General features: G+C 35.3%; 1 protein-coding gene across 1 annotated transcript in view; it reads right to left on the reverse strand.

The window, feature by feature from the left end:
• Nucleotides 1–5,202: 5,202 nt before the first annotated feature.
• The window catches only part of LOC124101556 (uncharacterized), a 30,605-nt gene continuing 23,386 nt past the window's right edge, over nt 5,203–12,421 (reverse strand). The window contains exon 6 of the mRNA XM_046457572.1: nt 5,203–5,340. Within this exon, the coding sequence (XP_046313528.1) occupies nt 5,203–5,340 (138 nt within the window). The remainder of the gene's footprint in view (nt 5,341–12,421) is intronic.

Raw genomic sequence — 12,421 nt, forward strand, 5'->3', positions numbered from 1 at the left:
TAGTGATAATAGAGGTTATAGGTTTCTGTTTGGGGAAACAACTCCCTTGATGTTGGGAAGAGAATCTACTTCAAGGTTAATTTGTATATATCTTATTTTGTATCAGATAGCTGTATTCCTTTTGCATTCTAGAATTTGAGATCAAGATTATTCTGACCTTTTCAAAATTTATCTTAGAAAAACAAGTGTTGGGATAGAACTTGGTAGGTTGGTTACTGCCAGTACCTAAATGTGACATTTAACATGTCATGGAAACTGCTTTGAATAAATAAACTTGAGACAAGGAATAATGTGTTTGCTTTTTTTTAAATGGATGGCCTTGGATTCCACACCTTCATGTTTTTATAAAATACCAGTAGGAGACTAATGAAGTGGAACCTTACTAAAAAAATTTTTTGGAAGATGACTGATTTTATTACAGTGTAGTTAAGAGGTTGATTAAGGCAGTAAATTAAACTTTGAAATGCTCATAAATTTGTTGTAAATTGCCTCTACATTCATTGATAATATAAAGCATGCTACTACTAATCGATTAGTTTTATGTATTAAGACCTATTGGCATGTCTTTTTTCTTAGAACCTGGTTGACTTGATTTTAAATTACGTGATGTTTTCTGTACCATTTAGCATTTTCAAGACATACTCTTCCCAAGCAAATTCCACTGGAACCAGTGTTTCCATTTCTAGAAGTATAGAGTCTTTATTTGAAGTTTATAGTGGGGTTTCATGGGGTTTTAATTTGCACTAAATTTTCGTTTATGAAAGATTACTTATGTTCAAATTATAATGTAGTAGTGCTTTTTGTCTTACGATTAAACTCTTACAGCACTCATGCATTTTTCGCATTGTCTTTTTTTAAACAAGCTTTCTCTTGGATGAATATCTTGAAATACGTAGGTCTTAGTTTTAGTTGACAGGACAACTACCATAATATTGAAACATAAGAATTTTAAAAGAGATCCTTTTAAGATTTAATTTATGTTGCAAGTTGAAGAGTCACTGAATTTGATATAAGAAAAAGAGCAATTCCTCTTGTCTCCAGAACGTGCATGAGGTGTGATATTGAGAACAGGAGGATTTTGTATGGGGATGTTTAGTCTTTGGCTTTTGCTGGGTTTGCTGTCAAATGTAGTGAGACGACTCAAAGTGTTAGTATGCATTTACTGTTTTCATTTGTTTACAAACCCTTTGGGAAATGGTAAATTAAGCTAGAAGTGTAATAGCAAAAATGTTTATGCTCAAAAGTCTTTAACAGTATTGTTTTGATTATTCCATTTCATTTTGTGTGTTAACAGTGTTTAACAGAATGTGGGTCACCTAGTGTTTGCCTGCCAAGAGAGGTCATCATTATATGTGGGGTCATGGTGCAGTGCCAAGCAGGTCTTCTGCTCCCCAACAAATGACCTCTTTGTGTTTGTAACCAGCTTGTGGTTTGCCTTTTTGTTCTACAAAAAACATCAGAGGCCAGAATTAAACAATGGGTTTCATAAATTCTAGTTTCTGCCATAATTCTACAATGAGATTTCTCTGAGAGACTTTTGATTCTATAATGGGGTAATACAGACTTTCCAAAAAAGTTCCAAATATCTTTTCAGATCTGTTAAAATGTATGGGACTTTCTATTTAGAAGATTTTTAAAATTTTTAAATAAATATAAAATAATTAATGATTGGTTCAGAAATCCACCGTTTGTTTCCAACTGTAAAATTTTATCTTCCTCAAGCATGGATATTAAATGATTGGCATGTTAAAATGCTTTGAGGTTGGTAATTATTAAACCTTATTACAGAGTTTAACATACTTTGAAGCCCCATCCCATAGTGAAGCAGAATTTTTAGGGTTTTGTAGCCCAAATATCCGTATTATTAAGATCTCTAGGTGATTCTGATGTTGAGATAAAAACTCAAAGCTTCCACATTTGTTGCTATTACTATATTACTGTATTTAAGTGAATATGGAAATCAAGAATATGAAAAGGTACTAGATATTAGATGCCTACATGAGATGGGTAGACAATATGAAGAGTAGTATGATATGGCCAGGCTTGTGGGGGTGGGGTATGTTAACTACGATGGGAATGAGTGCTTTTTCTCAAAGCTTGCTGGGCACTCAGATGACTCCCTTTTTTGATTCTGTAGCTTTCCTGACTTAAAAATCTTCAGAAGCTTTGAGAAATCCCATGCTTTTGGTGGCTTGTTTGGAAATGACAAGAGGAGTCAAGGTAGGCTAAAATGGTTCTAGGTTACAGGATAGCTGTGTTGACATTTATAGAGAAAATATGGTAAAACAAGTAGGTTTTGTAAAGAAAGGTGGATGAATATATGGTTGAGTTTGGGAAGTGTGTGCCTGGTATCCAAATGGGAATATCCAGTAGAGATTTGGAAAATAGTTTGATATTCAGAAGAGAGGTTAGAACTGAAGAAGGCAATATGGGAGTGAAGGAAAGCCTCCTGGAGAGGGATGCTGCAGGCCCTGTGAATGAATAGCATGATTGAATTCCAACGTCTATCTATGCACCCCTATCAGCAAGCAATGTTTATTTGTTGACCCACTTTCATCTCACTAAACCAGGGATGCAGGCAAGTTAAAACTTGTGCTTTGATTTTCTCATGTTTAAAATGAAAATGAACCTATTTCAGTGTGGTTGAGAGGATTAAAAAATATCTATACTTAACAGTTATTAGCACATCATAAATGTTAAAAATATCTGTTTTTCACTGCCTTTACCTATTGACGTGAATTCATTTTCTAGTAAGATCCAAATTCAACCCTTTATAACCTGTGAAACCTTCCTGAAGTGACTCAAGCCTGTGTAGATCATATTCCTCAGATGATGATTCTTCCTCTGCCATGCAACCTGCCACAATGCTGCTGTTTTAACGTGTATTTTTGTTGCACTTGCCTTTTAACTGGGATATAAGCTTTCCTTAGGATTAGGGCCATGTCTTATATTTCTGTGTACAGATATTATTCTGTTTTTCAAACATTAGTTATTTTTATATATGTGGTAACTTAGAATAAATCCTAATTGTTAAGACTTGTGCAGAGTAGGGGCTCAACAATATTTGCACAAGTGAATGAAAAATCGGACGGTCTTAGTATGTTTCTTTCATCTCTAGCACAAATAATAGAGGAAGACTGGTAAATGACTGCTTTTCTTATTTCCAGGCAGCTCATAAATCTAAACTCTTTAAAATTTAAGATTGCATATGAAAACAAATATTATGGGACCTCTTGCCTGGAACTAGGATGATAACTTTAAAATATGCTGCAAGTTGAAAAAGAACTTTAAAAAAGCTTACTATTAATTTAGGTGTGGCTTCCTAATATATAAAATGATGGGACAGATAAGGTTATCTTTGAAGTTCATGATTGTCTAGCAGTAATTATGGTAGTACTCAATCAGCATACAAATTATTATTTTGTACATGATTGTAAATTAGAGAAATGTTAAAAGAAAAATAATGGCAACAGGGTGGCTGGGGGCTCAGTGGTAGAGTGCCTGGCATGTGTAAGTCCCTGGGTTCAGCCCCCTAGTACCAAAACAAAAATAATGCAAGTGAAATACATTAATTTCTTCATCCATACTACTATTCAAATCTTATCTTTTCCCTAAAAGAACCTACCAAACTGACAATAAGCAAAGCAGTACTGTTGTATCTGACCCACAAGTAAGAGGTTAGACAGCATATTCTTGAGTTAAACATGAATTTTGTGGCTATATACCATAGTATTTAACAAAATTGCAGCTTTCTAGTTTTGTGACCTTGAATATGTCATTAACTTGGCTGTTTTCTCATGTACAAAGTAAAGATGGTAATATGAACTCATACCATTTATATGTTAGCCTTAGTGTCTTTATAAAACTCAGGATAACCCTCTCCCAAAACACTTAGAACATTGTTATCAGAGTCGATATCCAACCACTTCCCTTTTCCTGTGAAAACTACAGAAACTGCATACAAAGTTTCTAACATTTCAAATCTCTTAAAAATATTTTGTGAATGGAAAATAATATGTAGGAGGAATAAGAAGCTTGGTGGCTATTTAAAATACTGATGTTTGATCATTGCCACAGTTAAAATGATTTATCTTGCAGTCAGGATCTCCTGTTCCTCATGAATCACTAAATGATTTTTAAAACTGGCTTCAGACCTCATATTCCCACTTAGGAAATAGAACTCATCACACCTTATTTGTAATTGTAAAGTTATATATTAAAGCATGGTGATGTAAGGTTACTGAATGGGGGTATATTTTAAAAAACAACAAAGACTAGATTGGTAAGATAGATGGACAGGACTGAGAGAAAATGATACAGTTCACTAGTTTTTGAACCTTACACAAAGAAATGTTTCATCTAAAACAAAGGCTTGGATTTTCATTTCAAATATGTAGAAGAGGTGAACATTTCTGGGCAGTCCTCATGTTTCTAGGGGTATTTTAAGGTCAAGATAATTTCTCTTCAGGTTGAGGGGGACAATTATAAGTATTAACGGTATTAATCAGTCATTTTCCTCTTAGTAGTTAACATGTGAGCGATCACATACCAACAACTATTCAATAAGTATCAATACCATTTTACAGGTGAGGGAAAAAGGGGTACAGGTTAACTTGTCCAAAGCCACATAGATGGTATGTGGCAGAGCTAAGAGTTGAACTTTGGCAGTGTGATTCTCTTTGTTTGTTTTTGCGGGGGTGGGGGTCATCAGGGAATGGGAGGTTGGTACTGGATATTGAACCCAGGAGTACAGAGCTCTACCTCTGAGCTGTATTCTCAGACCTTTTTCTTCTTTTCAGACAGGGTCTTGCTAAGATGTCCAGACTGGGTTCAGATTTGTGATCCTGCCTTAGCCTCTTGAGTAGCTGGGGTTACTGGCCTTCAACTTGAGATTCTCCTGATTCAGTCTCAAATGGCTTGGATTACAAGTGTGCACCACTATGCCCAGCTGAAAATTTAATTAAGCCCCAATGTTCTTAATCTTTACAAAGGAAGAGATGCTAGAGAAGAAGTAGAATGGTGGCAAAGAGCAAACAGTATTACAGAAATGAAAGAAGTACAGAGACAGTCAAGGAGCACCACAGGGACAAGGAAATACTACTACTTTCCTCCAATTCAACTAGAGAAAGATTTTCCTAATTGTTGTAGGACTCTGATTACATATAACAATTTATTGGTACCTGTTGGGGGTGGGGAGAAGTGTCAAGTTGGTATTACATTTGTACTTAAAAGAATGATGATAATTGAAAGGAAAATTGCCATGCTGGTAACTATAATCTTTTTGAAGTATTTCCACCATAGCCTCCTATGAATTTCTCTTGTGTTTTGGAATTCTTTGGCCTGAAATAAAAATAAACACAAATTTAATGTTTTATTTTCATTTCTACATTAATGGGCTCACTCTAATACTTAATGAAAGCTATCTGAAAGAACAGGTTTAGTTTGGTTTTAACCAATTCCAAGAGAGTTATAACAGGACCCTGCAGCTTTTATAAAGTGATGTATCAAGATTCTAGGTGCTTGTATTTAACTGTTATTTTCATTAACTTTATTGACTGTGATTTTGCAGAAGTTCCTAATTCTTTGAGCTTCAGTTTCTTCATCTTCACTTCCTTCATGATTTTAAAGGCCACCATTCCTTACAATCTATTTAAAATTGCTACTCCAGTTCCATTCTAGACATCCTATTTCAATTTTTTACATTCTAGACAATAAGTAAAATTTACGTAGCATTACATAAGGACAAGTACTGTGCAGAAAACAAGTTCCATGGACGCAAGATTTTTAAAAGTCTGTTTGACTCACTGATATATTCCCAGCATGGGACAGTGCAGACATACAGCAGAAGTTCAATGAATAATTGTTAAATGAATGAATTAATCTATAAGATGGGAATGAGACAACCTACCATGCAGAATCACAGACTGAGGATTCACTGAGAAACTGACCACAGTACATCCAGATTGCCATGAATGAGAATCATGCCATTACTACAAGGATTGTTGTTTCTCAAGTAATCAAAGAAGGATTTTTGTTAAGTTTGTTTTGTTTTTTTCTACCAGGGATTGAACCCAGGGTTGCTTAACCACTAAGCCATCTCCCAGGGTCTTACTAAGTTGCTAAATTTGGTCTCAAACTCATGATTCTCCTGCCTCAGCCTTCCAAGCCCCTGGGATTACAGGTGTGCAACACAGCGCCCCCAGCTGCATTTAACTCTTAAATGTTCTCAAATAGTAATTATATTAATAAATCACTTGCTGCTTACATAAATTTTTGCTGTCAGATGAATAAATTATTTGAAACATGTTTCAATTAACTATTATCAGGTTAGTTTTTACTGTCAGTATATATGGTGACTTGCCAAGAGCAAAGTCAATGTAATGATTACAGTGTACCACTCAAATAGCCTCACAATTCTAATGTAAGACAAGTTATGGGATCTTGGGTTTATATACCCAAAATACTATTGGTTATACCTAAGGATGTGGCATATGGAAGCCGGTCTCTGGATGTACTTTTCAGGACGTTAGAATTTACTGAATGCTTTGGAAACAGGTACTACATGTCATTTATTTACATATATTTTTTTACCAATAACCTGCATTACTTACAATAATCTTGTCAGTATTGTTATTTTACAGTCAAAGAAGATGAGGCTCAGAAAAGTTAAGTTATATAGTAAGTGGTGGAGCCAGGATACAAATTTAGAATTACATGACTATACTGCTTGCTTTGAATTTATTTTGTGTGTGTGTGTGTGTTACACACACTGGGACTGACCCTAGGCATGTTCTACCTCTGAGCTACATTACCAGCCCTTTTAGTTTTCATCTTGAGGCAGGGTCTCACTAAGTTGCTGAGTCTGGCCTTCAACTTGAGATTCTCCTACTTCAGTCTCTCAAATAGCTTGGATTACAAGTGTGCACCACTATGCCCAGCTGAAAATTTAGTTAAGGTATAAATGGATTTTATATTCTTAAATAATCTGCTTTCCCTTTTTTTAATGAATATATATAATGCATGTGTATAGTTTGAGAAGTCAGAATTTGACTAATGATAGTTTATTATTCTACCCCCATCCATTCCTAAATCTGTTTCTCAGAAGTAACTACTTTGGGTTTTTATTTTGTTGCTGAATCCCTATTACTTAATATAGTAGTTCTCAACTGAGATGGTGCTCAGTTTTTGCCCTCCAGGAGATATTTGGCAATGTCTGCAGTCATTTTTTATTTCAGATTAGAGGGAGTGTGAACAGCATCTAGTGGAGAGAAGCGAGAATGCTGCTGAGAAAAAGTCCTACAATACACAGGACAATACCCCACCCAAATTGTTCTGAGGTTGAAAAATCCTGTCCTAGAAAGGTATCTGATATATAGTGGGGCTCTAAGTATTTGTTGAATGTATCTCATTTAACTGTTTATTTTCTCCCAGAGTTTTTTTTTTCTGTGCATTTCTAGAAGGTATACACACACACATATTTTTTCATTGTTTCCGATGAAGAAAAACATTTAGCTCTCTTAAAAATGTTTTGATTAGTGTATTCTAATTATATGTTAATGGTGGGGTTCATTGTGATATATATGTATATAATTTACTCCAATTCATTCTCTAGTACTTCCCCTTTCCGTCCCTGCCTCCCTATTCACCATATTTATATTTGGCACTGGGGATTGAACCAGTAATTATACCACTGAGTTATATTCCCTGTCCTTTTTATTTTTAAATTTTAAGACAGGGTCTCACTAAGTTTCCAAGGCTGGCTTAGAACTTGTGATCCTCCTGCCTCAGCCTCCTAAGTAGCTGGGATTACAGGCATGTGCCATTGTGCCTAGTTACATGTATAACTTTTTCACTCATACATTATAATTATATGTAGAAGTCAGATTCATGTGATATATTTATACATGCATATAGTATGATTTAGTAAATTTTGTCCCCCAATTCTTCCCATTTCTCTCCCTTCTTTCCCCCTTGATCCTCTACCACCCCTCTATTGATCTTCCTTCTATTATGTGAGATCTTCCTTTAAAAAAAAAATTCTTTATTCTCTCTAGATTCCTCACATGAGGGAAAACATTTGACTGTTGACTTTTTGAGTCTGCCTTACTATTTTTTTAAAATCTTCTTAGTTGTAGATGGACAGAATATCTTTATTTATTTATTATGTGGTGCTCGGGATCAAACCCAGTGCCTTTCGCATGCGAGGCAAGTGCTCTACCACTGAGCTACAATCCCAGCCCTGAGTCTGCCTTATTTTACTTAGCATCATTTTCTCCAGTTCCATCCATTTACCTGCGAATAATATAATTTCATTCTTTATGGCTGAGTAGAGCTCCACTGTGTGTGTGTGTGTGTATATATATATATACACACACACACACACACATATACAGTACCATTTTCTTTATCGTGTCATCTGTTGATGGACACTTAGGTTTCAAACACCTAGGCTGTTTGAATTGTGCTGCTATAAATATTGGAATTCATGTGTCACTATAGTGTGCTGATTTCTGTTCTTTTGAATAAATACCAAGGAGTGGACTATGTGGGTCATATAGTGGTTCTACTCCTAGTTTTTTTTTTTCCTCATTCTTTTTTTCCCTTTTTATTTGTGCATCATAGTTATACATAATAGTGAGATTTATTGTTACATATTTGTACATACACTCAATATTATCAGTATAATTTGGTCAATTTCATTCCTCAGTACTTCCCCATTTCTAGTCTTTGAGGAAACTTCATACTGATTTTCATAGTGGTTGTACTAACTTATAATCCAAACAACAGTGTACAAGTATCATTTCTACCCAAATCCTCACCAGCATTTATTATTACTTATATTCTTAATGATTACCATTATAACTGGGGTGAGATGAAATCTCAGTGTAGTTTTAAGAAAAGAAAATGAAGACATCAGAGTAATACAAGAAAAATTGTGGGTGGGACTGGAGTACTGGGAATTGAACTCTGGGGACTTGAACACTAAGCCATATCCCTAGCCCATCTTTGTATTTTATTTAGAGAGAGGATCTCACTGAGTTGCTTAGTGCCTTGTTCTTGCTGAGGCTGGCTTTGAACTCATGATCCTCCTGCCTCTGCCTCCAAAGCTACTGGGATTAGAGGTATGGGCCTCCACACTTGGCTTTTTTTTCCCTTTGGCTACCAGGAAGTGAACTCAGGCACTCTACCACTGAGCTACATCCCCAGCCCTATTTTGTATTGTATTTAGAGACAGAGTCAGTCTCTCAGTTGCTTAACACCTTGCCATTGCTGAGGCTGTCTTTGAATGTGAGATCCTACTGCCTCAGCATCATGAGCTGCTGAGATTACAGGTGTGCACCACGGCGCCCAGCTTTATTTTTTGGTGGGGAGGTGGTACTGGGGGGTTGAACCAAGGGCCTCACACATGCTAGGCAAGTGCTGTGCCGATGAGCTACATCCCAGCCCTCAGCATAGTTTTGATTTGCTTTTCTGCAAAGAATTTAACTATTATAATACCCCCAAAACTCTTTTCACAAATATACTTTTTTTTTCCCTTCCCTATTCTTTCTTTCTGTTAAATCAAAACTCTGTAAATATTTGTTAGGCTATAGATTACAAATGACTTCAATGTAAAACTTTTTGGTTTCTTTGGAGTTAAAAAATACAACTATTGTTGATTAGTTATTAATACTTTGGTTTCTCTGAAGCTAATTATATTCCTATTATAGTTAATAATATATCCATAATTAAAATATTGTTTATTAGTTTTTAACATATTCACCATTAATTCATTCCCAAATGCTCCAAAGGAGTGAAATATATCCCTTGTCTGCTCATTCCTGTGTTGGATCCTTTTGCTTTATCTTGAGGAAGTCCCTAACATAAGGCCTTCTGACCTTATGTAATCTGGTTTTGCTGGGCTCCAGATTTCTTATATAGTTTTAATCTTGGAATATTGCTTTTCCAGTATCCTAGGATAATCCTTCTCTGTGTTGAGTCTTTGTTTTTTCAATCTTACATATTTTGCTTTCTTATACCTCTTATTGGTGGAAAATATCTTCCAAAAACTTCCTTAAACTGGTGAGTGGGAGGTATGTTTCTGAGAATTTACATACCTACAAATGTCTTTAATCTACCTTTATTCTGAATTGGTAGTTTGGGTATAGAAATTTAGCTTGAAAAAGAATTTCCAGTAGAATTTTAAAAGCAATTTTCCATTTTTCTTTAGCTTTCAGTATTGCTACTGAGAAATCTGATGCCATTCTAACTGCTGTCTTTGTTTTTGCTTTGCCCCATCTCTGAAAGCCATTAGAATCACTTTTTTCCTTTTTAATACTATATAATTTCAAGATTACATGTCTAGCTATGATCTTGACTTTTGTTCACAGAATCTAGACATTCATATTACTTAGTTCTAGAAATTTTTCTTGTATTACTCTGATGTCTTCATTTTCTTAAAATTTCTGTTATTCATGTTATATTTCTTAGATTGATTCTCTGACTTCATCATCTTTCTCTTTAAGATCTACTTTCTAAGAGAATATCTCAACTTTATATTACAGTAATTGTATATTGAATTTTGAATTTTTAGTACTATTTTAATTTCCAAAAACTTTTTTTTTTTTTTTTTTTGGTACTAGGGATTGAACTTTGGGGCACTCAACCACTGAGCCACATCACTAGGCCTATTTTGAGAGTCTCGGTAAGTTGCTTAGTGCCTCACTGTTGCTGAGGCTGTCTTTGAACTTGAGATCCTCCTGCCTCAGCCTCTTGAGCTGCTGGGATTAGAAGCATGCACCACTGTGCCTGGCTTCAAAACTCTTTTTTATGAGTATTTTTATATAGCTTTATGTTGGCATTTCAGGAATATACTGTCTTCTATTATTTCTTTCAAAATGTTAGAGAATTTTTTAAATGATGCTTCCTTTTGTTCCTGTATTATCTATTTTGTCTAATTCTCCCCCACCCATTTCTTTTGGTCTATTATTATTATTGAGACTTTCCACAAATAACTCATGACTTGTTGATTTACCAAACACTGACTGGGAGCTCCTTGTGAATAAGGTCTGACATTGGTGGACTTCACTGTAGAAATATGGTATGGACCTGACCATTTAATTGGGGATATCCATTGATCTTTTTTCTTGGCTTAGTCTCCTGCATGAATGAAACAGAGCAGGGGAGAGGTTCATGAATAGTCATTGGATTCTTAGTCCATCTGATTTTAGTATGCTGATCACTCTGTTCTCAAGGGCACCTGATGTCTGAGTTCAGAACTTCTTTGGTCTGTTGTCTTTTTTTTTTAGTTGTAGATGGACATAATACTTTATTTTATTTATGTAATTTTATGTGGTGCTGAGGATCGAACCCAGTGCCTCACATGTGCTAAGGCAAGTGCTCTACCACTGAGCTATAGCCCCAGTGAAAGCATCCAGATACAAAAGATCACATATGATTCAATTTGTATGAAAAATCCTCAATTGGTGAATCTATACAGACTGAAAGCAGATTACTGACTGCCAGAGCTGGGAGTTTCTAAGGGATGTGGATGTTCCTTATTTTGGGATGATGAAAATATTTTGGAGCTAGGTAGAGGTGATGGGTGTATAACACTGTAAATGTACTAATTGTCACTCAATTGTGTACTCCAAAATGTTAATTTTAAGTTTTGTGAATTTTAACTCCATTCAAAAAAGATTCTGCCCTGTAGTAAGATTAGATTATATAGCCTTCCTCTTCAAACCTAGTGGCCTCAAAGATTAAGAGAAAATAAACAACAATAGACCAATAGACACAAGAGAGACCCGCCCCCCCCCCCCCCAAAGAGGGAGACTGCATATAGCATTTTTGTACATAGTTTTTCTTCGGGTGGGGGGCGTTTACATTTTGGTACTGGGGATTGAACTCAAGGGTGCTATACCACTAAGCTGTACCCCCCACCCCCCGCCAGCTCTTTTCATTTTTTCAGACAAGGTCTAAATTGCCCAGGCTGGCCTTGAACTTGCAATCCTCCTGACTCAGCCTCCCAGATTGCTAGAAATACAAATGTATACCACTGTGCCCAATTCCAAACTAGTTTTCAAAATATTTTCTAATAGAGAAGTTCAAAGGTATACAAAAGTTGATAGAATGATGTAATGAGAAATATAATGTTGTACCTGAAAGATGTAATAAGACATTGTACTGATCACAAACTATTGTTCTTAGGCACCCATGCTTGATCATGCAATCTTAATTAAGTAACCAAATCTCTGAGAAATCTTGTTTTGCCTCCCCAAGATCAAACCCTAAACTCAGAAAAAAAGGAAACACTTTAGATTTAAATAAATTCTAAAAATAAATATGTATTTACATGCAAAAATAAAGAATGATGTAATGAACATCTATATACCCTATATAGTCAACATTCAGTTTTAGCAATTATCAATTGATGACCAGT

Source organism: Marmota monax, unplaced genomic scaffold, assembly GCF_021218885.2.
Source record: "Marmota monax isolate L192 unplaced genomic scaffold, Marmota_monax_Labrador192_F-V1.1 WCK01_AAM20220418_F8-fsc00128, whole genome shotgun sequence".
In the NCBI taxonomy this organism is placed as follows: domain Eukaryota; kingdom Metazoa; phylum Chordata; class Mammalia; order Rodentia; family Sciuridae; genus Marmota; species Marmota monax.